This window comes from Rhamphochromis sp. 'chilingali', assembly GCF_963969265.1.
Source record: "Rhamphochromis sp. 'chilingali' genome assembly, chromosome: 2".
Taxonomy (NCBI): Eukaryota; Metazoa; Chordata; class Actinopteri; order Cichliformes; family Cichlidae; genus Rhamphochromis; species Rhamphochromis sp. 'chilingali'.
In genome coordinates, this window is record NC_137930.1 from 5,974,033 (window position 1) to 6,001,862 (window position 27,830).

The window sequence follows — 27,830 nt, forward strand, 5'->3', positions numbered from 1 at the left end:
ATGAGCATGAAACTTCATTTTTGACCTGCTTAATAGCAGTCTCAAATATTAAAGTCTATTAAATCAATTAACCAATGCAGCAGCTGAAATATGACACCAAAGGCCACTCTTAATACAGACAGAAGTCAGGTAGTCAAAAATCTCTTATTCTGCTTTTTGTATTCTGAACTCTGAATCTTGAGTGGACAGCCAACAATCCTACAAATAGACTAGAGGATGTGCCTGAAATGTTTGTTAAGACAAATAACTGGACCTTAGTTGTTAATAAGAATCAGAATACTTTATTAATCCCGTGGGAAATTAGGGTTACAGCAGGCAGCACGCCAATGGCACATGCGCACTTACAAAGGAACCTTCTGACCAACTTTACACAAACATCACATTGGGGAGACATGTAAGAAAGGTAGGCTGATAGGAAAAAACAACGAAAATACACTACATGAGGTAAGAGGAGGAGGGAAAAAAACTCCACTCAGACTGAGCTCCTAGTGGGAGAACAGTTTGATAACAGAAAAAACACCTCAGCACAAAAGCACATGACTATCAATACACCATAGAAACACAAGGCAAGCAACAGGGGCAGGTAAAGGGTAAGAGAGAGCCGGTGTAGACAGCGCATCCGGTCCTGCAGCATATCTGCGCTGGTCCAGTTGACTGCCATCTTCCCCGGTAGGGCACAATCATCGAAGGCGTATGGAAAGGGAGGGGGGATCAGTGTGTGCATATCAGAATCAGAATCAGAATACTTTATTGATCCCTGGGGGAAATTATTTTTTGTTACAGTGCTCCATTATAAACCAACATTAAGACAAGACAGACAATACGCTAACTAAGAATAGTACAATATATACATATATATACATACATACATAAGTCACTCATAAATAAATAGCTGGAAAAGAAACATGTGTAGCTGTAGCAGTAAACAGTGTGTTAAGTGGATGCGTTGTACAGGGAGATGGCCACAGGCAGGAAAGATTTCCTGTGTCGTTCAGTGGTGCTTTTCGGTAATCTCAGTCTCTCACTGAACGTGCTCCTGTGACTGACCAGCATGTCATGGAGTGGGTGGGAGGTGTTATCCAACATTGTCTTTATCTTGGACAGCATCCGCCTCTCCGACACCCCCTTGAGGGAGTCCAGCTCCATCCCCACAACATTGCTGGCCTTACGGATTAGTTTATTAAGTCTGTTGGCATCTGCTACCCTCAGCCTGCTCCCCCAGCATGCAACAGCATAGAGGATCGCACTGGCCACAACAGACTCATAGAAAATCCTCAGCATTTTCTGGCAGATGTTGAAGGACCTCAGTCGCCTCAAAAAATAGAGACGACTCTGGCCCTTCCTGTAAAGTGCTGTGGTGTTTTTAGCCCAGTCCAGTTTATTGTCAATGTGTACTCCAAGGTATTTATAGTCCTCCACAATGTCAACACTGACCCCCTGGATTGAAACAGGGGTCAAGTGTTTCCTGGTCTTCCTGAAGTCCACGATCAGTTCCTTGGTCTTTGCCACGTTGAGCTGCAGATGATTCTGCTCACACCACGTGACAAAGGAGTCGACCACAGCCCGGTACTCTGTCTCATCATCCCTGCTGATGCATCCAACCACCGCAGAGTCATCAGAAAACTTCTGAAGATGGCAGGTCTCTGTGCAGTGGCTGAAGTCTGTGGTGCAGAGGGTGAAGAGGAAGGGGGAGAGGACAGACAGAGAGGACCAGATTTTGTGTGACCTTTGACCTCTTCGATACAACATAACTACGTAGCTCAGCGTGCTCGTCTTACTGTGATTCAGCTGAATTTAATCATGACAGTGATGGGTTCGCCTTTATTTTTGGTCATAATCGCCTGCATCATTCCTAAAGGCGTATGGAGATACCTCAAACCTTTAAAGAAGTTCTCGATCAGAGGTCTGTCAATCCTGCATTTTCCTTTGGCCGCCTCAAAATTATTGCTGAGGACGCCATAGATATTCACCTTGTCGGTTTTTTTCCCAAAAAACAAGAAGAGAGCGTAGCAGTCCTTGCCGATGGAGGTGCAGAAGTTCACCATTCTCTCGTACATGTTATTGTTGCTGGACTCCATCTGGGCCATCTGGATGGATTCACTGCAGGTGTCCATAGAGACCTTCTGCTCAGCCTCCTCCCTTTCAGACAGGTGCAGGACCTGCACGACAATCTGGAACTTGGGGTTCTTGGTCGGCCTCTCCAGCACTGCCCAAACCCAGTCAGCACCCAGGAGGACGCGCTGCTCAGGAGTCATGACTGTGCAGTTAAGGGTATCCTGCAGGTTGACCTCAACACTCCGAGTGATGTAGGTCATCAGGAAGACCTGTTAAAGCGTGAGATATTTCAGTAACTTCTCTAAAGCAAAATGTCTTGGATATTGATGACGTATTTTGTTCAATAAGTGTTGCTACCTGAGTGAGCACATCAGGACTCGGGCGTAACTTGTCCTCTGGATCCTTGAAGGTGAGGTACTCTTGGGTTCTGGCTGTAGCAGCAGAGATGCAGTTGCTGAAAAGATGTATGAACTCGTTGGGCCTGGGGACATTGCGCCTCTTTAGTGTAGCAAAGATGCTCGGTTGGGGGGATATATTATGATAAAAGGATGGTTTCCTGGATTGGCCACATTTGAAACAGGAAAACACGTTTCTCAGTGGGTTAGATGTAGGTTTGCTGAATTTTGCACCCATGGTCGACGGATGATGGGCAGCAGATCACAAGCTGGTCTCCCTGATACACTGGAAAGATAATGGTCAGATTTTGGTGTAAAATTTAAGCTGAAATGCACATACTGGTGCTAAAACATACTCAGATTTTCACATTAGTTCTAAATATAGATGAAAACAAACCCAATTAAAAAAATTAGAAATATCAGAGTTGGTCGTTTGAGAAAAAAAATGAGCCAACATTACATGTGGAAAATTCCAAAAACTGCAGTTCCTCCAATGAGCATTTGAGGCTGACTCCTAAAGCAAATCATCCCTCAGAGACTCTTCTATGGATAGTTTCCCTCAGATTTTTTTTTTTTAAATAAAATAAATATTTCACATGAATACTTGAGTTAGTGGCATGGTCACTCTGACAGCTGTCCGGACACATGCAGCTGGATCCAATTGGAGTCTGCTAGGCTTCGGTTCTATTCATTAGAATCATTAAAAACGACCTCACGACTGTGTCTGTCAGTGCCTTCTAGTTCATAACAAAGACTGCTAGTGTTAGCCAATAACTTAGCACTCTTCTCTCTTCCAAATATGGTCCTCAAACCAGTGAATGACATCACAGCAGCTACGTCCATCCATTACCTTTAGGACAGCGTTGGTTTTGTGAAAAACCAGCCCTGGAGAAAGTGCAGGCTTCCTAAGTTTAAACTTAGATTTAGCTGCATATTTTTTTCTAAACAGAGGTCAAATGTTAACCTTTTACAGATGTGTAACAATGGATGGTTTTCTCAGTAAACAGACAACCCATATTTTGGATCCATTTGCTTAAATGGGTTTTCTTTATCTACTTTTATTAATTCTGAGGTCATATATACAGAGAAATGAAGAAAATTTAAAGGCTTCACAACCGTTTAAGCACTGCTGTGTGACTGCTATCGCTTTATATTTAAATCAGTTGCATTTTTGAGGAGCAAAAGAACCCACTGTCTGTTCTGCTTTTGTCCCAGCACATGGAATTAGTGTCACTGTTCATTTATTTGAGAGCATAATTGACTCTGACACTACTTTCCACATTAAATATTGATCAGTTTCTGGTCCACCAGCGCGTTGCACATAAACAGAAAGAGCATTGTCAATCAGTACAGATACTCACCAGGACTGGTCTGGGAGCTTCCACAGTTCCAAATACACTACATTTCCTTTCTTCTTCTCCCTCGTCCTGCTGAGATACACAGAGTCTGTGTGAGTGTTTTATGGTTGTTTGTGTCCTGATGTGTAGAGAACTTCCAGCAGAATACTGAGAATTTTCTGCTGAAGCAGAGTTTTCGCTGACAGTGGCAGCAAGGGTGTGGTGTTTGCATCTTGTCAAATTTTAGGTAAGTCAACAAAAGACTCATCTTACCAGTTAGCTTGGTGCAGCAGCTTGAGGACTGGGGTGAGCCTGAAGGGGTTGGCGGGTAAACAAAATGTGTAACTGTCTGCTTTTAGAAAGAAGCAGCAATGAGGACAGGTAGGCTGGGACAGCAACTTATAGTGTGGAGGCTCTCAAGGTCAGTTTAGGAAATGATAAAAGTTTCACAGGTGGAGAAATCCCAGATTTGACCAGTAGAGGTTAATGTAGGACTACAGTGAACTGTAATCCTACAAAACCGTTTAGAGGACCCAGTCTTATCATTTTTCTTTGATTTTTGTCAACCGAATATCACAAACTACTGTCCTACTGTTCCAGACTTCTACCATATATTTGGATGTGCTTTAAAAAGTTACTTGTAAAAGTAAATTTAGTAAAGTGTTCACATCACAGCTGGAGAGGGTTAAATGAACCATAGTAAATCCTGGTGTTAGTTTTGTGATCATGTTAAAATAGCTGAATAGCCATAGAAATTAAAGCCACAGAAACATAAATTTATATGATGTTTCAGAGCAAAGTCCAGGTTTTGGCCACTTTTAGTATGCTGAAAACACTGTGGGATTAAATTCTTTTACAAGCAACCAGACTTCTCTTTCCTGTGCACAATCTTTGATCTCTACCTGTAAACTTATTCCCTTGAGTTAGGGAATGAAATTAAATTCATGATGGGTGTCCTCTTTAGCCAAACTGCAAAGCTGGATGTAGTATCCAAATGTTCAGGATTAATGGAGTCAAACAACAATAATTTAATATTTTGTCCATCTAATTTATATTGTAGTAAATTAAAAAAGTTATGTTTCATGATTGAAATAATGCAGCTTGTTCATTTTCATTAAATTTGAATTATATAGCTCCTGTTCACAAAAGTATGGGTCTTGAGGTATTTAGCGTAACCCCACGATCAGACAACACACAACTCACTTAGAGCAAGCTCTGAGTGAAGGTGGGGAAAAAGAACTTCCTTTTAACAGGAAGAGACCTCCAGCAGGACCAAGCTCAGGGAGGGGCAGTGCTCTATCATGGCCAGTACTACTTTGAGGCAAAAGAGGAGTTTCAACAATTTTTTGTTCCATACAGTCATTTAGGAAGCATTGGTAGTTCTTGTAACTTCTTTATTTCAACATATGATATGTAGCATCTTTCTCTGCAGAACAATAGAATGACAATGTCGAGGAACCAGCTCCTTCTTCTTTGGCTGCTCTGCTCTTAAAAATGGCTTCAACACCATTTTTGATGGAATGTCCAGTTTGTCCATTCTAAACTGCATGTTCACTGCTTTGCACAGTCCTCCCCAATGAAATACCAGCACAGTATTTACAGTACACAGTGGTCAGTATGCTCATTAAAAGCTACATTGCATAGGGAAGGAAAGCAGTAACAAAAAAAGTGTATAAATAACTGTTCAATTCAGCACTCTAGAAAATAAAAATAAGACCTTTGATTGTTGTCAAAATGTGTAGGTCCGTTTGTGTTTCCCAGTCCTCTGTGCAGGAGTTAACTTGAGGTATCAGGGGCTAGTAGAAGTAAATACAAGGAGCTCCACGCTGCAGTGTTAGCTTGAGGGCTGAGGTACAATTCAGCTGTGAGACAGGTCGCTACAGGTCTTTGTGGTTGATTGACAGCCTACAGCTTAGGGTCATCGTCCTTCAAACTAGCGCCGTCTGTGAACGCCTCATCTCCTTCCGCAGCTCATCTCGGCTGAGCAGATACTGGGGGCAGAGCATCATGGGAGTGGCAATGGGTTAGAGAGATTAGAAGTTAGTGTTTGCTTCTGAGCTGGGGTCAGTATACTTTACTGAAATGAGAACATCAGATCCGATGTGAGATTGTTTTATGACATGTCACAAAGGAGAAGCATAGGTGGAATTTATAAAATGAAGATGCCCAACATGAAGATGAATCTGTAGGAAATCCTCAGACATGGCTACCTTGAATGTGTGACACTAACTCACCTTAGCAAATATGAACATTATTAATGTTTGTAAAAAGACTGTGCTTTTCATTCTATGACATCTTAAAAGGTCTGCTCTGAAAAAAAGTATGCCTTGGTTATCGTCTCTCTGCTCTCTAGTGCAATGGAAGCTTGTTGATTCTAATTACTGTGATTATTTCAAATAATAAATCTGAGGTTTAAATTCGCCCTTCCTTGTTCTGATGTAACTCCTGCAGATTCTTGGACTTAAAATTTAACTTCAACTAATAAAAAGATATGAATAATGCTCAAATTTCTTTTTTTACCAAGATCTTCACTGATGTACTGACGCTGCAAACGTGTTATCAAACATCTCAGACTTCAGTTACTGTCATGATTTTCTTGACTTGAACGAACAGAACAAATGCTAAAGAACCAAGCCTGGCATCTGGATGATAGCCGCAAGTAATAAAGAAGCAAGTACCAGCGAGCAGGTTTCACACTAGCAGCATTGCTTTAATTTGTACACAGACACAAGACGTGGTGTTTTAATGGCATTTCCATCTGAGTATCTGCAGTTTTCCATCTGAGTGACTCAAACTTCTCTTACAGCAGACTACAAGCAGATTCCCAGTGAGCGAATCAGCTGCACAAGTCATTAGGCAGCAGCTTGTGTGTGTTGGCGCTTACTGTGAGGTTGTTGATGCTTTCAGAAAGAGCTTCTATTTGCAAAATGGTACCCTCTGTGGTCTCCATCTGCAACACACACGCACACACACAGATTCCTTATAAACTCATTACAACTCACAATTACAGGCTTACTATCATCAAAACAATATGTTTCTTAAACCTTTTAAAATTACCGTAGAAAGATATGAAAACGTGCAACAGATCACTGATAATGAGGATTGTACCTGCAGCTGAGTCATAGTCAAACATGCACTTCCCATGTCACCTTTAACAGGGTTACCATGGTGATGATCATCAGCCATCTTGGCTCAGACCGCTCAGCCGAAGGGGGGAAACGTGGCGTCATAAACAGCAATGACAGCCACTGTGATGGTGAGAATGGAGATGATGATGATGATGGAAGCAGGTTAGTGCTTGATGTAGGTTATTAAGGCATGCTGCTGCTCGTGGCTCCGCCCAGCAGCGTAGTCTGTTACGTTATCTTACAGAAATACAGAATATGCTTCCTGAGGAATTCAGTGTTTTCCACATGAAGTCACCTAACTCTTAGTTTGTGAGTTCAACCACATTAACAGGCAGCATGCTTTGACATTGGCAGGGTAGCCGGGTCACTGTTGTTGCTGTCTTGATGTCACTGAGCTATTCTCCAGTCAGTCTCTTGTTCCTGCGGTGAACAGATTCCAACTCTACCACCTTGGACTGCTGGTAAAGGTAATCCCTGTTCTAAACTGGAAAACTGCTGTCAACTGGAAGTTGAAGCAGAGGGACAGCTGGTTCTGGTTACTAACCTGAACTTACTGCGGTTATATGCAGCAAGCCAGAAATGCCAAATATCACTTTGTGAACTGATGATGTTACAGAGCAGAACAAGAGCTGGAGTCGCTACATGCGGTAAATTTTGAGTCCTTACATAGAATGAGAAATTGACTTTAATGGCAACAATTTATGGCTCTTATAAGTTAAGACAGCATGGATGTTCCTCCTTTTGCACGTGCAATCTACCTCTGTGGGAAACACTGAAAATGTCCAGTACAGGCCCCTATACCGATGTACAACTAAAAACTAAATAAATAAAGGACATTGAACATTTTACACATCTGCTTCTACTCTGATCATCAGAAAGAATGAATCAACTTTGCTCATGTCGGATTTTGTTTATTAAATGATTTGATAAACCACACGTTAGCTTCCTTTCTTTGCTATAAAAATACTATTACAGTCAAATATGAAAAATAACGGTACAAAAATCACCACCTCAAGTTTCAAACAAAACATGCTATTTTATGATTTTCTCTGCAATGATATAAATAAAATCCCTCCATTATTTTATGTAAATATTGCACAAGTTCATCTCGACCATGTAACAGAACTGCATTCAACCTGGTTAGAAAAATCAAAGGTCACACATAAAAAATAATCTACTGGTGGTGCACACATGTTGGCTTAATACTGTACAAGAAGACATGTCTGTATATGCTGTATGGATTACAGGAAGTGATGTCACAGGAATCCAGAGAGAGGCTGTGTTCTCTCGTGATGAGTTAGAGTCATGGCACAGGTTTGAGGCTGAGGTTGGGTTAGTTAGGCATCTGACCGGAGCTGAAATCAAAATACTTGAATTGTGCTCGTCTCAGGACTCCCTGCACCGTGACAAGCAGCTGACTGAGAAACAATCTCTAAATGTAAGGCACAGGGTCGGGCTGATGGGCGGGGCTTAAAGAAGCACATCAGGGGATGGACTGAGGTATTATGGGCTGCAAGCAAAGGAAGCAGAGTAGTAGCAGAGATAGCTGAATGGCTAATAGACAGGATGACAACAGTCATCCGTGTTGTTGGTGTTACAGTTGTTGCCATGGAGAAGGGTCGGCTCTGCTATCTTCTAGCCCCACCTGGTCCCTGGAGCGGTCAGGCTCTCGGTCTAGGATGGGGCTCAGGCCTCTGAAGCCAGTGTAGGGCCGCATCTGCACCCCGTTCACTGCAGACTGTCCCGACTGAGGCGAGGAGGACTCGATGGGGCAGACATAGTCTGTAGATTCATCCGGCCGTCTCCTCCTGAGGTGAGTCAAGTTAGAGAAGCCCAACTTCTTCGGCTGCAGTGAAACAGGAACAAAAGCATCGTCATGCTGTCACGCTTCAACAAAGCAACAGTGACTGCTGAGAAGACTTTTAATGTTAGAACAATGTGACTAATGATAGGCTCTACAACAAGAAGCAACACGTTTAAAGCGTGCCAATCACTACTCCTACATCAACAATGTCAATAAGAATGATTACCCAACTCACTGATGTGATTTTCTTTACTGATTTGCCATCATTAACAGCTGCAGGCAACTAAATCTTTGATAAAACTGCACGTCGCGTGTCAAGCATCAAACCACAAACAGATGTTGTGACTAGCAGCTGAACTTTATGGAAGATGCAGCCGCCTGTTGAGGACTATATGGAGACCAAAACAGAGCTAAAAGGAGATTCCTTAGATGTTGTAGATTAAATGTTATTGTTACAAGTTATTCAGATGCAAACTGGAGATCTTAACACCAACACTACAAAGGGGTGGACTCCCAGTCCTATGCACAAAAACTACAGCAAGGACAAACAACTCTGAGAGCTTCCTTGATCAGATTTAAATCAGGTAATGGGGTTTTTGGTTCCCTGGTTCTTTTGATCACACCTTGGAAACTTGAGATGCACTGAATATCTTGAATACTTGTAATTCAACTGATACACTGCACTGGTATTACTGCCAAGTGAAAAGACCAGAGCAGCATGAAAGGGAAGCTGGCATTGCAGTGGGCTGCAAAGGAGCTTGCAGCTAAAACGCTATTTCTGAAATGCAGGCTGACACTGAGATCAAAACAATGCTGTGCTCAGTTTTGTTCCATTTCCTGTAATCACATCTGTATGGATTTCCCTAATATCTGCTCTTTTTTGTGTTTAGTAGATGTGAATGAGGGACACCGGGCAGCGACACACAACAACATTCATCAAATGTGTCCTCTAACATCTGTGATATCGTCACAAAGCACTGCTGGATTTTACTTCATAGCTGGCTCATCTTGAGGGGAAAATCTAACTTAACAATAACAATTTCGTTTTGGGATTTTTTTCCCATCCACAGTATTATATACCTCCACAAAAACATCCACATACATACTTCCTGCATTAGATGTCTAAGTGTCCAAGATCATAAGTGGATCAAATGCAAGTGTGAATTCTCTTATGATGAATTATTCTTCTATTATTACTTAATTATTTTCTTCAAGAGGCACTTTGAGCTGATGCTGTGGCTGATGGCTGAGTCTTAAAGATGTGAGGAGCAGCAGAGCAGTTCTCACTGGCTTAAACTTTTGGAAGAGCTCGGAGAAACCGAGCTGACACACTGAGGTCTCACCGTGGATTAAGGCGCTTTTCTCACACTTGCAGGGAGAGGGAAGGTGTTAACTGGTCTCTTATGATGCCTTATTTTACCTACTGCCTGTGCTACTCTGAGCTTTATAATTGAGTCTTTTCTTGTATTTTCTTACCTTGACTTTAGCGGTGATGCTGAGTGGGGAGTATCCTGTCGCCTCAGTGTACTCCCTCTTCTCCTGCTGAGCCTGTGCTCCTACTAGGTTGTTGAAGTTGGTGGTTAAGTGGCGCCTCAGCAGAGTTTTCTGAGGAGGGATGTTCAGCAGCATGGCCATGCTATCAGAGTTAAACCGAAGCTCCAGCATCTATTTGAGGAGAAATGATGTCAGATGCTTTTTAAATTCTTGTTTTCCATTTTGCTCCAGATGCCGGCTGCTTTTATGTACTCACTATCAGCCCTCCATGCACGCCGCTGCCCCTCAGGTTTGGGGCATACTCTGCAAGGTCCACAGATCTCAACCACTCCATGACTCGGTGGTTAGACCACTGGACAACCTCACTGGGAGTGAACTGGCTCTGTAACACACACAAATGAATGTATTTTTTGTTCTAGTTTGACTTTTTAACAGTTTCCCAGCCTTACAAAGTGATGTTTTCTGGCAAATTTTGTTTGCACGAACTGATTAAAAAAATACAAACCAACATAGTTATATAAACTGTACTCAGTCTGCATGTGCAAATGTGGCACAAGTGGATGTCCCATTCTGACCACCAACATGTGCATCTGTGAGCAGGAATCTATGAACTTAGCTAACTCTGATGTGACACCATGTGATGCCACACACACATACAGGTAGTCAGAACAAGGACTTCCACAAGTGATGACCTTGAACGGGTGATCAAGTTTTTGACTTTCATGGCTGGAGTCTTTATGAAAAATGCGTGAGATAGAAATACAATGTACAAAAAGAACTTACAAAGAAGAAGACAGTGGATCTGATTTGAAGTTTTAATTTAAGAGTTCACTCACTAATGGCTCTTTTGCCATCTTTGTACTTTGCCGTATAAATGAGTTAACAATACCTCATTGCCGGGCCTGCGTTTGAGGCAGTTGGGATTGAATTTGTTGACATGGAGAACATGAATGGCACACTTGATGCTGAGGTGGTGCAGCTGGCTGGTCACTTTAAGGAATAATAAGTCGTTCTAACATGGAGAGCAGAGACAGATACAAGAAGGGAAACATGTCATACATCCCTTTTATTTTTGGGCAACTGTAAGCTCATTCCCCCCATATGGTAACGCTGATTTAACTTCACATGAATTGATTAGTTACAAACTCACCACAGTGAGATACTGCAGCATCTGCCCATCCACTCTTCCTTCATTAAACTGGTCTTTGTACTGAGGAAGGCCAATATCATCAAGCCAACCTGGAACAAAGAACATAACTGTTTTCTCGGAGATTTTCCCATATGTGTGTCTGTGCGTATGTGAGAGAAAGAATCCTTTACATACGGGTAACCCAGAGGTAATCGAGCTCTGCAGATTTTTCAGGCTGTTTGCTACTGATCGCTTTGATGGACAACTGAAGCTTCTTCCTGTGGAGTGGATTCTTCATGGCCATCTCCTGTGGACAAAGAGAAACGATTGGCTTTTTCCTCCTGTTACAGTTTAGTCAAGTCAACCAGATATAAAAGCAACATTGGTCAAAGTGCTGTACTACCAAAAAAGAACTCTTTAGAATATCAAAATTAATAAAATCTTACAAATAAATAAAAGCAAATGTTGAGGCTTAGTTTAAAAGCCAGTGTTTTGAATGGATTTTAAAACATTTCCAGTGTTGATTAGGTTCTGATGTGAACAGGTAAACCACAGTTTAAAAGCAACAGCAAGGGTCCTGTCGTAAAGGTTCTTCATGATTTTATGTGGCTAGGCAGCGATGTTCTGGAGCAGCTGCAGATGTGAAATCAAAGACTTGCTTACACTCAACTATTGCAGTAGTCGCCAAGTAGTATGTCAAAATGCTACAACTCCCATGCCATTAAGAGTGGGGAGAAGGTCTGAACAACAGAACCTCTGCTATCTCTTCGTAAAGTCTAATGACATCCATTTTTAGCGTGTACGATCAGCAAAGGTTGTAGCATTACTGTAGCATCAGTGCATCGTCTGCATAGTGAAGTGCTGTAATGAACGGCGGACCTTTTTTTTAAAAAATTGACCCTCATAGTCGAATGTGGAATGATGCTGAAATAACTCCAATAACAGGCAAAACATGAAAGAGTTTTCCAAATTCTCCAAAGTCTCCTATCTGTGAAATTATTGTTTAAAAATATTTTAGTGCTTTATACATTCATCGAACAAGTGAAAAATCCCTGGTCAGATCATGGGAGGAGACGCAAATCCCTTTAGGTTCGCGTCAGGAAAAGCATCCAACATAAAACAAATCTGCCAAATATAACTTGCAGAGCTGCTGCAACAGCAGCAACCATCCATTCGCTCATCCTTTTCAGGGTGGTGGGGGGGTGCTGGAGCCTATCCCAGCTGTCATAGGGCGAGATATACCCTGGTTGCCAGTCTGTCTCGGGGCTAGCACACAGGGACACCATTTGCTCTCACATTTACTCATGTGTTTTGGACTGTGGGAGGAAACCACGCATGGGGAGAACATGCAAACTCCACACAGAAAGATGGTGGAATTGAACTCAGGACCTTCTTGCTGTGAGGCAACAGTGCCAATGACGTGCCACCGTGCTGCCCGTGCTGCAGCAACCCTTTGTGAATAAAGCAACAGGTTGAAGTAGCCTCTTCTACTGCAAAAGTGGTTAAATTGGCAGATAATGTGGAGCACCCATAAATTAGTAAACCTGCAAAATATTAATTCAATCATTGATAAAATGACTGACAATCTGACCATCCATCCATCTCCTTCCGCTTATCCGTGGCCGGATCGCGGGGGCAGGAGCCTAAGCAGAGAAGCCCAGACCTTCCTCTCCCCAGCCATCTCCTCTAGCTTGCCTGGGGGAACATCAAGGCATTCCCAGTACACCCAGAAGGTGCCCAGGAGGCATACTTGTCAGATGCCTGAACCACCTCAACTGGCTCCTTTGGATGTGGAGGAGCAGCAGCTCTACTCTGAGCCCCTCCCGGATGGCTGAACTTCTCACCCTATCTTTCAATCTGACTATCTGATGGTAATTTCATTGAATTTAAATGATTAAACTAACCTTTTAGTAATAAAAGCCATTCAAGTTCTGGTTGCACCTAAATTTAAAGAAATACTGCAAGCTGCATACCATAAAGGACAAATCTGAAAAGTATATTCAAAGACCCACTTTCTATTAAAAAGATGAAGAATTTAATGAAGAACAACTTAAAGAAAAATAACAAAATGGTCAAAAACCAAGGTAAACACAGTACATAAATAAACAAACAGTTGTGTACTCCTAGCAGAAGGATATATAAGGTGAGGTATTTAAAAAGAAAAACAGAAACTCCTGATACGGCGATCCAAGGTTTGACAGTTTCCATGGATCACAGTATTAATATAGATTAACCCGAAGAAAGAAACAGAACTGATCAAAATGATCTGGATGAGATGCAGAGAAAGGTTGGAGGTGGAGATGAGGTGTATGATGTGACAGTGTTGAAGGCGAAACTAAAGAGCTGGTTGAAAGGCAGAGGCAGGCGTTACTAAAGACCAAACAAACAGACAGACGGCAACAATGATCAGACAGGTAGAAATGGAAAATATGTGACACGCTGTATGGAAAACCAACACAGTGTGATTGTGTGTGCCGGTTGTCTTAGAAGCATCACTTTAGGAACCACACTCTATAAAGCAGTGATGTGTGCGTTTGAGTGTGTATACCTTCTCTAGGTCTTGTGGCGTGGCTGATAGCAGAGTCTGACCGCTGGTGACCCACTGGCGAGCGAGGATGCTGTACTGACCTAGTCCAATGTCTTCAATCCAGTCACACACCTGCTCTGTGTTCCACTTAGAAAATGGCGTCTTCAGATCTCTGCATAGGAACAAAACACCAAAAAGTGAACCGTGCACCTAATCACTACTATTCACTTTATTAATATAGATATTTTATTAATTAATATACTGTGTTTTCCCTGGACGGGCCAATCGAGGTCCAGCTGTAGCTCTGAATCCTCCCCTCTTGAAGTCTCCTAGCTCTGGGTCATGAACTTGGACAGGACTACCCGACTGACTGCGACGGATCCTTGCAGACAGAAATGAGAACATGAGTATAAATATAAAAAGTTTAGGACACCAAACATGTTGTTAAGTGTGTGCTCTGTATATCCTTAAAACATACTTCCCCCAGAGTTTCCTAATTCCTCTGTGACCCTTCCTGTTCTCTGGTGAGACAGGAGACTGCTGTCCAGAGTCCACTCCAGAGGACAGCGGGGACTGGTCTGATGGAAAGCACTCCTCCAGCTTCTCTGAATGCTCTGCCACAGGGAAAAAAACAATGAGGAGGGGAATCACTGCAGGAACCTGAGGGGAGCTCTGGGATCCAGAGTATCTGTGTTTCCTGCTATGGACAAGAACAACATGAACATCTGCTGCTCCAAATTAAATCACACGTACGGGAGATTGTTCTGTTTGGAAAATTGACCGTCTCACATTGAGATTTTTCATACATGCAATAATAAACCACTTTTTGTACAGCACTACACCTTTTATGTGCACCAAACCAACAGTTTGAAATTCCCAGTAAGGTCCTCTATTTCTGATCACAATATTAAAGCTCCTACTCATACCTATAGTCACTGTTCTGGAATTACTTTCCTGGCTACTTCTAGGTCATAGGCTTTGTGTTTAAGCAAATATTCAATACTAAAACCTACTACAAATAGTCAAAGGACAACTCAAAAAGAGATTTAGGATTACTCTAAAGAAATCCCAAAACACAGCACAAACACTACACATCCAAAGACAACACAAAAGTAACCAAGTGACCACAAAGACACAAGAGAACAATTGCAAAAAGAAGGCTCTATACACAAAAACAGAATTTCACTACAAAAGAGACACGAATTTGTGTCTGAGAGAGAGACAGGACTACCTTAGAGAACACAAATAACCATAAAGATATGCAAAAGACAAAACAAAATAACAAAAGAAACAAAGCTCCAAAGATTTGCATCCCACAGTGACCACAGAGATGCTAAATTGCTGCAAGAAAGGCCTTAGACAAGGCTAGAAACAAATCTGAAACGTCTGCAAAAAACATAAAAAAATATACCAAGTGACTTGGTACAACCAACAACACAAAGAAACAGGAAGATGCACAGAGCAGCTGGAAAAAAGACACCAAAGGAAAACAGCTACTAAGTGGAACAAAGACATAATTGTTAGAAAAAGACTCAAAACTACAGTTTGTGTGTCTTTCTCCTATGTTGGAGTGCTTACTGTGTCAGAATTCAAATGTGGCTGTTAAACTGTCCAATATTTGACAGTGCTACATAAAATGATGCAGATAACCTATTTAGCCCCAGAAACAGACAAGCTGGCAAATTCTTCTCAACAGGTTTGTAAGACTCCTACACTTAGGGGTGAAATGATATACCCACCAACATCATAGAGGTCATGTTTTCCAGGAGATCCTGATGCAGAAGAGGTTAGTTAAGTGAGAAGGATGCAAGCAGAAAAAAAGCAGAAGGCATTATTAGTCAAAGCGTCTTTATCTCCGAAATAAATGCTGAATACATGTTTGATTGTAAAGCAGAGCTGTTGACGGTTAAGTCTTTAGAAGTACTCTAAATTACTGCTTCAAGCCCATTACTCTAAATATCTGTCTCAGTTAATATGCGCTGACCTCTGAATATGCATGCTAGTCCATGCTACATCTATCCATCCTATCTGCCACTCAGCAGTAGGATCAAGAATATCTGCCCAAATACTCTAGAACCAGAAAACGATTTTCTAAGATAAGTGCAAAATATACAGGGTTTCTTAAAAGTCCTTGAATAAGAACAGTAATGTATTTTAAATAGTGCTCTCATAGACTGTATAGAAAGGATGGACACAGCCAACACAGTACCACAGACTGGTTAGTGCAGCCTTGTTGTGAAGGATCAAAATGAATGTTCTCCCCACAACAGTCTTCAGATTGTGAAACCTATTTGAAGCAGCTACCTTTTGATTTTGAACACTTGCTCCTTCAACAGGGAGCATCAACTGTGGACTGTGAGCGAGTGCAACCCCAGTGAGGCCACGAGAGCGAGTGGGAGCGGATGTCAGATTGCATCCTTCTTTGTTTACTTTGGGGTGTTTTAGCTAGTTGAACTTCATACATACTTAAGCTTGCACTCCTCGCCCTCTCGCAGTCCTCTGATTACCCTCCTGCCTTCTTAAGCTCTGACTCTGTGTACGCAGATATACGGGTGGCCGTGTGCTTTTATGCCTATTAGCTTTAAAGCGTATGTTTAATTCAGCAAATGCTGATGCGAGAGAGGCGGGCATTATCTTCGACAGCTCTCTGAGTCGTGAGGGAGTCCTAATAATCCTGGGCTTTAAAGCTGCTTCATCCTCAGCGAAAACGGCTGCTCACCCTGACTCCGCTCACCTCTCAGAAAATCTTGTTTTGCTCACAAGATAGGTGATGCTTTTGTTTGCTCAAAGAGGCTTTCTCTCAGTGACTTCACAGTCACAGAAACACTGCGTTTCAGTTCTTCTGAAAGTGTATTTTCAGTTTTGACATTTGCGTTTCTGTGAGGGCATACAGTACCTAAAACCGGAGCACTGGCACTCCTGCAGCGAACTGCAGTCAGAGCACAAACAGGAGACAAGAGCAATCCGACAGCAGAGCAGGCATGAGGAGGAGGAGAAAGAAAAGGCACAGAAAGGAAGCAGTGGGCGAAGAGTTAGTTGACAAAGACAAAAAATATTTTTGTTTTGTTTTGCTTTGCAGTGCCAAATGATCTGTTCACTAAAATCACTTGCTTTATATTCCAAGGAAAAGTTACACAAGAGGGGAAATATGCATGTTGGCTTTCTTGCAAAGCTAAATAAGATGTGTACGGTCACTATGAAGCTACAGCCAGAAGGCTGCTTGATTAGCTCAGCCGAATAAATGTATTCCCCAAAATATACAAACATTTAAATTTTTCCCTTGAGTGCAAGGTCATGCAGATTTTTTAGGTTTAAATTACAAAGAGCGAGAGACCTGCATTTGAGATTTCACAGATTAAAACATGGTGCTTAACAGATACAACACTAACTCAGACTGTAGTCCTGGCTGTGGCTGTGGACAGGCGAGAGCTGGACGGGAGATAAATACTCTCCGTCTCCGTCGCCGTTCAGCTCGGCCCGCGGCTCGTTCTTTTTACTCAGTTTCCCCGGCAGAGTTTGGTACTTGTTCAGCTCCATGTGGGGATTCTGTACAATATAAAAAGCAAACAGTGTGTTACTCTTTCAGCCAAGTCTGGCATCACATTCCAGATATAATCTTAAAATGTATACAATTCAATAAATTCACTGCAGCTTTGAATCTAAAATGATTTTCAGACACCTCTGACTCTAACAAAGTGGACACCTTAATCTCTGTAGTGTTGCTATGTGGCTCCGATTCTCTTTTTTTACATTCTTCTTTAACTACACTGAAAGTTAGTGGCTTTACCTGATGGCTTTCATAAGATCACAGCGGGGCCGTGAGGTGATTTGTGTTTTTCCTCTGTTGCATAACCGTCTGTCCTTTAGACAGTGAATGTCTGATGATGCTGGAATATAACCGCACATTAAAGTCATCGGGGTCTGAGAGAATAACTGGAGAAAGGCCAGCAGAAAGAAACAGCTGGGAGGCAGCTGTGATGTCAAGTACTAGCGACAGCCACTTCAGGTGGGTCTTGGCCCTTTTGTGTGTGTGTGTGTGTGCGCGTTTGTGTGTGTGTTTGTTAGTGTAGACGCAGTATGATTATACGATTATATATTGACTATAATGCACTGTGAACTTGTCATGCTGAGAACAAGAGGTCAGAGGGCACCAGGACAGTTACATCACTGTTTGCTATAAAGCACAACATTACTACACATTCTAGCAGTTTATAAGTGGCCTCACAGAAAAGACGACAACGCTGTGAGCTTGTTTTTGTCTATTATATCCCTCGAACATATCACTAGGTCATCAGTCATTACTTGTTGATGTAAGTGCATCGGGTATATTTAAGAGATGCTTTGCCTTGTGTGGATCTTTTTATGCAGCCATATAACTACTCACACAGAAACTACTCCATTACTTTTTGCTTTTCTGTTACATCTCTCAGTACTCTGCCTCTTTCTGTATGACGAACACTCTGTGTACTTTCAATGTATGATAATTAGTATGTTCAAGTCTTAATTCATATGGCTTGATACTAATTAGTATGTCCCCTTGCCCTTGATTGGCTCCTCCACTTGCCTGTCCTGCTGCTGCCTCCTTCCCCTGCACCTGATTGGTTCCACAGTAGAACGTTCTTTACTGCTTATTAAAAGATCATTTCACCCTCCTGCTAGAGAGCTGGGGTCCAATCTCTACTTAACCTTTATTTATTAAAGTTACTTTTTTTAAAGTTAAAACTTAGTATTAAAGTGTTTCCTGTTATTTGTGAAACACGTATAATGAGGATGGATGACTTGCTGGCACAAACAAAATAATGCGAACCTGTTAGAAATCACTGAATAGGATAGAAGAAGGAGCGCATCATTCTAGACGTTTTAGACTATTTGTTTACTTATAATAACTACAAAATAACAGAAAATTTAGGAACTCTTAGAGGAAAGTTGCCCATTACCTGGACAAAAACAGTCACAATCACATTTTATAGCCAACAAATATTTTACCCTTTCATAAATAAATAGATTTTCTGCTTGAAAAATGTAAGCTGGTGGCCAAAAAGAAGTCAAAAATCATCAGGTGAATGACGTGATAGGTGAAAATTATGTTTGGCATTAAAAAAAACAGCAAAAGCAAGAATGTGGTCATGATCCAAATTTTAGAGGGATATATGTCAATATATCTTTAGATACAGTTTCTTATCATTGGGGGGGGGAGTTGGTCATGAAGATTAGTTAAGGAAGGAGAGAAGGAAAGTGGCCCTAATATATCCCTGTGGCCGCTGTAATAAGAACTGTCTGAATTCTCTTAATACTGAAGAAAAGGTGCTTCAGTGCTTCATTTATTGCCTCATTTAACAGAGGAAACCCTAATCCACCCTTTCTGAAAGGAAAGGTGATCATCTTGACAATTCAAAGCATCGCACGTCAGACCATTCACAACAATAAACGATCAAAGTAACTGACGTTTGGTGCAGATTATCACATAAATAAATCCTGCTTTCTTATTACATAACATGCAAATATGTGGATATGTTTTAGCCCAAAGCTGGACTATGAACCACTCTGTTAAAATTCTTGCTTTAATCAAGGCAACGACTACAAAGGATCATCTCTTTAGTCGAAAGAGAAAATACGAGTGGACAGCAGGGTGAGATTTCCTGCGGGGAGTCTACACAGGAGAAGATTAGTGATGTAGTAGAGACGAGAGACCACAGAACGTATGAACCTGTAGTTTCGCCAAGTAAGATAGCCAATGTGATATGAGCAGGTGGTGGCGACTACATTAAAGGGTTACCTCAGTAAGATTCACCGTGTTGTTCATTTTTATACAGCCTGCATAAAACAACAAGGTAAAAACAGACAAGGCAAAGTATCCAATATGTGTTTGAAGCTCTTTTTGTGCCACGCCAACATTTTAATGAGCAGTCGGATTCTCTTTTCCTTATGAAATTACATCTTCCCCTGACTTCATGGTGTTTTCCATACAGGTCATGGAAAAACTGATTAGGAGTCATTTTTTTTGACTATTTGGCCACAGCCCAAGTCTTGTTTATATTTTGATTTATTTCATCTTCTTTACAAAAAATATATACTAATCCTGCAATCTAAAGATGTATAATGAATACATGGGATTTGTGTAGCTAAATGTGTGACATCATGTTGCAGATCAGTACCTCGGCCCCTACATCTGATTCACTTTCAAGTGGCTGGATCTCTACAGCCTACAGCCAACAGAGAGACGGGAGAGACCAGAGAACACACACACACAAACCCAGAATTAGAAGGTTAGCAATCACACAGTCAGATTAACAGGACGTTAAAGATTAGCTAGAAAGGACTGATTTAAAGTACTTTTTAGTAAGCAGATGTGATAGGCTGGATTAGATAGAGATTAGTATGTTTATATTAAACAAGCGAATCGTGGAGGCAAACACTAACAGACCTTTTGTAAAGATCCACTCTGCAACTCTTCAAGACTGCTGGACATCAACCGGCGTCGATGCCTGCAGAAAAAATATTGTATCACTGACATCTGGTTAAGCAGACGTACACTTTGAATGTGCTTGTACTGTAGCAGGGCTTACCAAGACCCATTAAACAAACTTGGGTCAGCAGCGGACACCAGCGATGTCTCCACAGAGTTCTGGAAACTGCAACAGACACCGCACAGAGTTAACTCAGAGTCTGGCGTTCATTCATCGCGTACAGTACGTGCACTGCACGTTCATACCTGAAATCCAAATCCCTCTGATACGGCGATGAGGACAACATAAGCGGTGACGATCCTCTTGATGATAGCTATGAAGGAAAAAACATTTTTTCAAAGCATTTGTGGAAGTGAGATTATTAACCCAATAATTCTTTGACTTTTATTTAAAATTTCTTGTGAATCCTACCTCTGATCTGAGGATGTCAGAGTGTGCTTTGTGAGTGATGGCTTTGAGCTTTAAACTGCCGCTCAGCTCCTCTTCACTGCTTCCTGGTAGATAGAAACCAAAACAATTGGCGGCATAGTGACGTTAGAGAGAAAAGACAGGTTTCCAAGCAGAAACTCACAATACAGAAAAAGGAAGCTCACCCTGCGTGAGTGCCATGACCTCCCTCATCTTTCTGTATTGGCTGAGCAGAATGGTAAGCTCCTCTATACGCCGATCCTGTTATCACCAAGGCAGAAATGGTCATTCTCTTTTTATTTAATCTTGTTGTAAATGATATATATTGTAGCAGTGGCAAAAATTATTTCATTACCTTCTCGTCATTTGAAGCCAACAAAGACTCCATCCCCACCTTTAACCTCTGGTATTCCTGGTCTAACAAAGAAGACAAAGAAGTTAAAAAGGAACCTATTGTACCCTCACGCTAGCTAGTTAGATCAGGGCAGCTGATGGGTGCACGAAGCGGTGCTGGTGACAGACACGAGAGCCGTGCAAATAGGACTAATCAAGCAAAACAAATACATGCTGACAGCACAACTGCCCATGCAGCATCACCTGGGACACACGTGGAAACTGAGCATTGTCAACAGCACCATTACCGAGAGAAGAACTAATGAGGCTTGCATCAGTATCAGCCACACAAACACGAGCCAGATTTCATTTAACATCCTTTCAAATGCAGAAACTTATCTAAATGGGATTTTTTTTGTTTATTCAAACGACTCAGCTTTGAAATGATATGCATGTCATCGGTGGCTTTAGAGCAGCATTTATAAGGCAACAAGAAAGCAATGAACTGCAATATGACAATGCCAGGAGGAAAAACAAAGCACAAAATGTCAGGATACTGCAACGCTCTCTGGTGACTCCTCCTGCAGGAATCAATAAACTAGTTGCATAGTTTTATCTACTACTTGTCCCACTCTCTTCTGAGATTTTCTTTAGATGACATGTTTATATTATAGTCCTCTCAATGTGCTTGTTATGTTCTATTTACTCAGATTTGAATCTATTTTTTTACATGCCTCACTGTGTGCATTTATCAGCGTGTTTGTGTGGTACTTTTATACTGTACTTTATATTCTATGTGTTCTTCCCAAACCGGAAGGCACTTTGGGTGAACTCCTGTTAAATAAAGATGATTCGATGTGGTATAAGAAGTTTGCACAGGACAGTGGACGCTGCATAGCCTGACACTCTTCTGAGTCTTTTTGATTTGAAAGGATGTACAGGCTCACATCACAGACACACACTGAAGCTTAGCTGTGGTCCACATTCCCGATGAAGAGACTACTTAGCCTCGACATTTAAAGTGTTTCCCTGTTTGGTTTTAAGTTTCACATTTGAGTCATAAATGACCAAAACAGAAAAATCCAGCTGTCCAGGAGGTTGCTTAGAAATTAGCCCCATTAGCAACATAAATGCCTTACATTTGTTAATCAGATGCTTGATATACACCTCCTCTACAGCAGAGGGCAGCAAAGAGTGGAAAAAACACAAGCCAAGTGGAGAACAGAGAAGAGAGGAACTGTTGATTAGATGTTACAGTAATCAGAGTTGACAGACGTGCACATCGCTGCCTCTCACACATATCTGCACTGACAGATTTGATTGGTCAGACTGTCAGCTGAGTGTACCTCTCTCTGCGTTGTCATTGGCGCTGCCGCCTCTGGCCAGCAGCTGGGTCTGTAGGCACACGATCTCAGCATCTTTGGAGGCCAGGAGCTGCTGCAGCTCTGAGATTTCTGCCTGTGGAGGAAGTCAGAGTAGATGTCTGTGAACTGGGTCGATCTTCCAGGTCAGTGGATGTCTGTGAGCTGTAAGTGTGAAGCAACTAAGCAAATCATTTTTCTTAAAAAGGAATCATTTCTAAAAACCAACCAGCCAACTGATGAGCCATCAGAGTAACACATAAAATGAGTTGTGAATTCTGAGATTATTCTATATTATCATCATTATTATTATTATTATTTGGCACTGAGCACCTTCTTTCAAATAAAAACTACACAATGGAAATATAAAACAAGCACTGAAAGCCACATGTAGCCACAAGTTATTTTGGTTTTCTGCTTTAAATCAACCCCACTATTTCACTTTTTTACAATACTTTGTTAAAACAAACTCTACCACAGCTTTCTCCACACGATCTAAGGAACCTGCATCACCACTCAAGCATCTATCCAATGGAAGTATTTCTGGCAAAAAAACACAATTTCTGACACGTACTACAGTCTCCACCCTCAGCTGTTAACTGTAACATGACTGACATTACTGCATTGTAGGGATGGGTATCGAAAACCGGTTCTTGTTGAGAACCGGTTCCCACTGTTTCAATTCCTTGGAATTGTTTGCCATTTTTGCAAACGATTCCCTTATCGATTCCAGTCGCCCCGAATGACGTCACCATGTTCCGGAGCATCATTTACCTGGCAGGAAACACGGCGGCTCAAACGCTCAAAAGTTTGGTTATACTTTACGAGAACAGATGACAACACGGCAACTTGCAATACTTGCAAAGTAGATATTTCATTTAAGGGAGGAAACACTACGAATATGCAAAAGCATTTGCTCACAAAACACACGATAACCTTAAATGAATGTCATGTTTTTAATCCCGCTCGACTCGTGAATCTCAACCCAGCAGCAGCGGTAACGTTTGCACGTCCTCTCCCGTTAATGCGGCAGGTAAATAATCAACTAACAGTGCATATTATGTTAGCGCGATCTGCCTTATTACAAACCTGCCATTACTGTGCATTTAGGTGACCATGATGAGAGAGACAGACAGAGTCTGGCTCAGATGCTGGCAGTTGTCGCTGCAGCGGTGTGTGTGTCCGGTAGCGTCTCCTTTCAGGCCGGGATAGACGAATGTCACCGAGCAGTGTCTGAGTTTGTGGTCAAAGGCTTGCACCCATTTGCCACAGCAGATGATTTTCAGTAAGTGAATGTGTTTAATTGTAGGCAGGGACATTACTGGATATTCTTGTGTAATTGCTACAGAATAATTTATGTTATACTTTGTTATTGTTACAGAAGAATATTTATTTTATTATTTTGTATTTACAATTTTTTTTTCCTGGGGACTCTGTGACCCCATTGAAGAGCCGTAGGCTGGATCTCGTAAGATCTCACTGTTGGGTTTGTAAGGCCATGTTACTCCTAAATTTCTATCTTGTTCAAAGAGAAGATATAAAACAAAGTTCTAAGCTAATCGACCTCTGTGTACTCCTTTTTTTTTTTTAAAGAATCGATAAGAGAATCTATAAAGAATCAAATCGTTAAACAGAATCGAAAATTGAATCGGAATCGTGAAAATCTTATCAATACCCATCCCTACTGCATTGTGCCCAAACAGCTGAAAATGAGGCCAGGACGATGTGCCATAAACTGCACTTGGCTGTGGGAAGACTTCTTAACAAATTTATAGCATAGTACAAAAAGGTTTTGACAGATTGTTTCCTCTGAATAATTGGTTCAGTTTTGTTGAATGACATTCTGATATTTATTTGATCTATCACTAAGCAAATATGTGTGTTTCTGTGCACTGCATTCATACAGTTTACGTAACTTTAGCTTACTAGCATTATCTGATAGTATAGCATGCCACCTTCTCATGCTAATATAGTTCTTTTTGGCTCCAAAAACAACATGGCAATGGTCAAACAAACAAAATTTGAGGTCCAGGAAACAATAGGTGGCATCACTTTCATAATGTCCATCTTTTATATACAGATGGTGTAAAAACTACATTGTTTTTGTAGATTTGGGGCAGAGGACATATTTAAAGCCCCACACAACACAGAACACCCCCACATATGTGCGTTTGTTTTATGTGCATTTGTCCAGGTGAACTTTTGTTCTCCGGCCAGTAGTGACAACTTTCAAGAATAACCATTTCAAGATTATCAATCACGTCCATCTTTTATATACAGTCTACAGCCTAGTGACTAAGAGCTAAGAGCTCAGTCAGACCTCTCATCACTTTAATTGAAGCCAACACAAACGGACAAATTAGGGTACCGATGCTTCCGTGTAGGGAAAATTCAAATACAACAGCAAAAGGGAATGTTAGCATCAAAGGAAGAAACATCTTCTGCAGTATCATTTTTTAAAAGAAACAATAATACTGATATTTTATACATATGCAAGCGTTAAGCCTCTGTCTTATTTTTCAGTATTGACCCTCTAATATAATAAAAACTGCTGTACTTCAGTCTGCCTTCAGTCACATGCAATCCACGTTTTCTTTATCCATTACAACTTTCCTATTCTCAGACATCAGATTAAATGACTAAAGTGCCAAAATAAGAATTATACAGGAAAACATTTATCTCCAAAAAATCATAAAGTGGACCCTGTTATTTAAGCTATTTGCTTGTGTCTGCTCTGAGGCCTTGACATGTTATGACAACCTAATCTGAGTTAAGATGAAAAGAATAGTAAAAAAAAGTAATCACACATTATGCTAACAAATACAGTGGAGGCAACAGCTGAAGACAACAGGTGTGTGCACAGACTGTATGGTGGCATGCTATAAGTGCAAACTTAACAATGCCTGCAGCTGCTCTGCAATAAAACCCAGAGGCAAAAACCTACAATAGGGTAAGAAGCAGGGGAAGCCAGAGAATAACTCAGAGATGTGCAGGGTTTTGTTACTACCATCAGATCTGTGTTTGTCTCGAAGGCTCCAAATATTACAGAGCATATAAAATAAAATGAAAGGCACCAGCCAGGAAATCTGCTGAAGTGAGACTATGTGGAAGCCATCATTACCGTGTTATATCCTTAGTGCACAATATGAACACAGTAGGGTCGCACAAACACACAAAACTGATAGAATCAAATAAATTCACAAAATCCATGCAAACGCACACTAAAAATCACAACGACGGGAAAGAAAAAGCCACAAGTAAAAGGATGGAATCTACTGGTTTCTGCTTTTAAAAAATACAAACCTTGTCCTTATCAAAACCAGTGTAGGTTTTGATTTATTTATTTATTGTGTAGGTTTCTCTGTCCGGTCCCTTCCTGCTCAAAGGGACAGGACAGAGCTTCACAGCTATCGCAAGACCAACAAAAACAAATGCAACTAAGGAAACTAAGGAAAGAAAAGAAATGAGAAAAAAACACGAGAAGGGGAGGAGCAAGACGAGAAAAGTAGAAAAGAAGAGGCCAAACATAACACTAATCATAGGAAAGAAATCAACACGGGGAGATGACAAGCGGCAAGAGCAGGAGAGGAGGAAGAGGAGGCACCTGTGCGCTGCGCCAGCGCTCCTCCCAATGCTGCTTCTCCAGCTGTGTGTGCTCGACAGTCAGCTTGAGGCTGGACAGCTGGGTCATGAGCGACTGGTAACACACATGGAGAGAGTAAGAGATAGAGAGCTAGAGAGGGAGAGAGGACAGGAAGAGAGTAATGACGGGGAGAGATTTAGGGATGTGAAGAGAAAGGAGGAGCGGAAAAAAGTGAAGAGAGCAAGCCGCAGAGAGGGGTTAGTAGAGAAGAGGAGAGGAGGCGGATAGTGAAGGAGGGAGAGAGGAGGAAGGAAGCACTGTAAGCACAGAGAAACCAATGGCAGTTTGACCTCCTTCAGACAATATCCAACAATATGTTAGAGAGAGACTCTGTCATAACAAAGGAAATGAAGCTGCACGTCTCTGCTGCTGAGAAACACAAATGAGTGAAGCTCTGATTATTTCATCCTGATGAATGAAGGTTAAAGAAATTCACCTGGTGACAGTCTGATCAAATTATCGAACGTTTACGTATAACATCACAGTAACACCAGCTGTTAATTTTATCTTCTGTTACAGTATCCAGCATCCATTCTTGTCTACATCTGCTCTATTTCCTTTTTCACATGTGCAATTATCAGATTAGGAAGTCCGTCCTTTACACAGGTTTGCTGGAGTGACTTCACAGGCCACTTTCCACATTTTGAAAAGTCTTCTTCCAGTGAGTTTGATGAGAAGTATACACCACACTCACATCTATGATATGAAGTTAGTCAGATTAGTTTAGAGCAATGTTTGGATTCGTTTAATGTAAGTCTGGAAGAAAAGGGGAACAAGCCGCCTGGCTTTGTCCAAAGGAAACCCACCCTAATGAAAACTTCAGAGCTCATTAAGTCCCATTTTTTTATTCATTTTTTATTTATTCTATTGTATTCTACACAAAATAACTCTCGAAAAAAAAGCAAGAGCTGCATTTTATTAAAAATAGTGGAAAAACACAACAAATCTCAAAACTATATATGCGCTCCTTACAATTTCACATCAATAATGCAATTTAACTTAAATTTAAGAAACGCCAAGAAAATACCAGATGGAAGATCTCAGAGACTAATGAGCTCAATTAGTGATGTTGTTGGATATTAAAAAAAACATCTTAAAGAGGCCGAGCTGTTCAGAAGAAAAACTCGGAAGGGACTAACTGCTCCGTGAAAAACTATGTGGGCAAAGAGTTCAACAATTTAAGGGTAAAAGCTTCATAAAATAACAAAAGATTAGAGAAGTTCAAAGTATTGGGGCATTGCATCATAACATTTAAAGATCCAGAGATTCTGGAGACACCTCTAGACCAAGTACCAAGGCTAAAAACCAATGAAACGCTGCAATTTTGGGGCCCTACGACAAGTGAAATGGACATCTGTGAAGACACCACTAATACTAAATGATGTTTACAGATTTTGGAGTAACATTGAAAGAACTTCTTTCGCACAGAAGACAATGCCAAACCACAATTTACATGTTTTCCAGCAGTAGTGAAACACATTTTTAAGTCTTCATATTCAAAAATATAATAAGATTTCTCAGTTTCAACATTTGATATGCTTTTTGTATATGTTACACAGCATCCCAGCTTCTACAAACAGATTTTAAGTGCATGTAAAATGCATTTTACACTGCTCTGTGTGCTTTAGCGAGTACCTTGGTGGCTCTTAATTTCCTCTCATACTGGCTCTTCTCTCCCTCCAACTCATCCACTTTGCTCTTCAGCTGCTTAACTTCTTGTTGCAAATCCTGCAGAAAAGCCAAACCATA

The 27,830-nt window shown here is 41.2% G+C and overlaps 2 protein-coding genes across 3 annotated transcripts in view; both read right to left on the minus strand.

Annotated features, from left to right (window-relative positions):
- Positions 1–300: 300 nt before the first annotated feature.
- On the minus strand, positions 301–5,023 carry rep15 (RAB15 effector protein). 2 transcript variants are annotated; one of them, XM_080863471.1, is made up of 3 exons: positions 3,812–5,023; positions 2,413–2,736; positions 301–2,324 (listed from the first exon to the last, which is right to left on the minus strand). In XM_080863471.1, exons 2-3 carry the CDS (start codon positions 2,686–2,688, stop codon positions 1,785–1,787), a joined length of 816 nt encoding a protein of 271 aa, XP_080719597.1. In that variant the 5' UTR covers positions 2,689–2,736; positions 3,812–5,023; the 3' UTR covers positions 301–1,784. The 2 variants fall into 2 exon arrangements, with proteins under 2 accessions (XP_080719597.1, XP_080719598.1); XM_080863472.1 differs by lacking the exon at positions 3,812–5,023 and having other exon boundaries at positions 2,413–3,236.
- A 628-nt stretch (positions 5,024–5,651) lies between these two features.
- ppfibp2b (PPFIA binding protein 2b) overlaps positions 5,652–27,830 on the minus strand; it is a 95,079-nt gene continuing 72,900 nt past the window's right edge. Inside the window, 21 exon segments of the mRNA XM_080863460.1 lie at positions 5,652–5,725; positions 5,728–5,778; positions 6,672–6,737; positions 8,561–8,761; positions 10,196–10,384; positions 10,470–10,595; positions 11,103–11,225; positions 11,364–11,452; positions 11,538–11,649; positions 13,891–14,041; positions 14,132–14,251; positions 14,348–14,483; positions 17,259–17,415; positions 20,294–20,354; positions 20,436–20,501; positions 20,582–20,649; positions 20,748–20,830; positions 20,930–21,005; positions 21,100–21,161; positions 22,424–22,535; positions 27,717–27,809. Coding sequence (XP_080719586.1) covers positions 5,693–5,725; positions 5,728–5,778; positions 6,672–6,737; positions 8,561–8,761; positions 10,196–10,384; positions 10,470–10,595; positions 11,103–11,225; positions 11,364–11,452; positions 11,538–11,649; positions 13,891–14,041; positions 14,132–14,251; positions 14,348–14,483; positions 17,259–17,415; positions 20,294–20,354; positions 20,436–20,501; positions 20,582–20,649; positions 20,748–20,830; positions 20,930–21,005; positions 21,100–21,161; positions 22,424–22,535; positions 27,717–27,809 — 2,175 coding nt within the window. The 3' untranslated portion in view covers positions 5,652–5,692.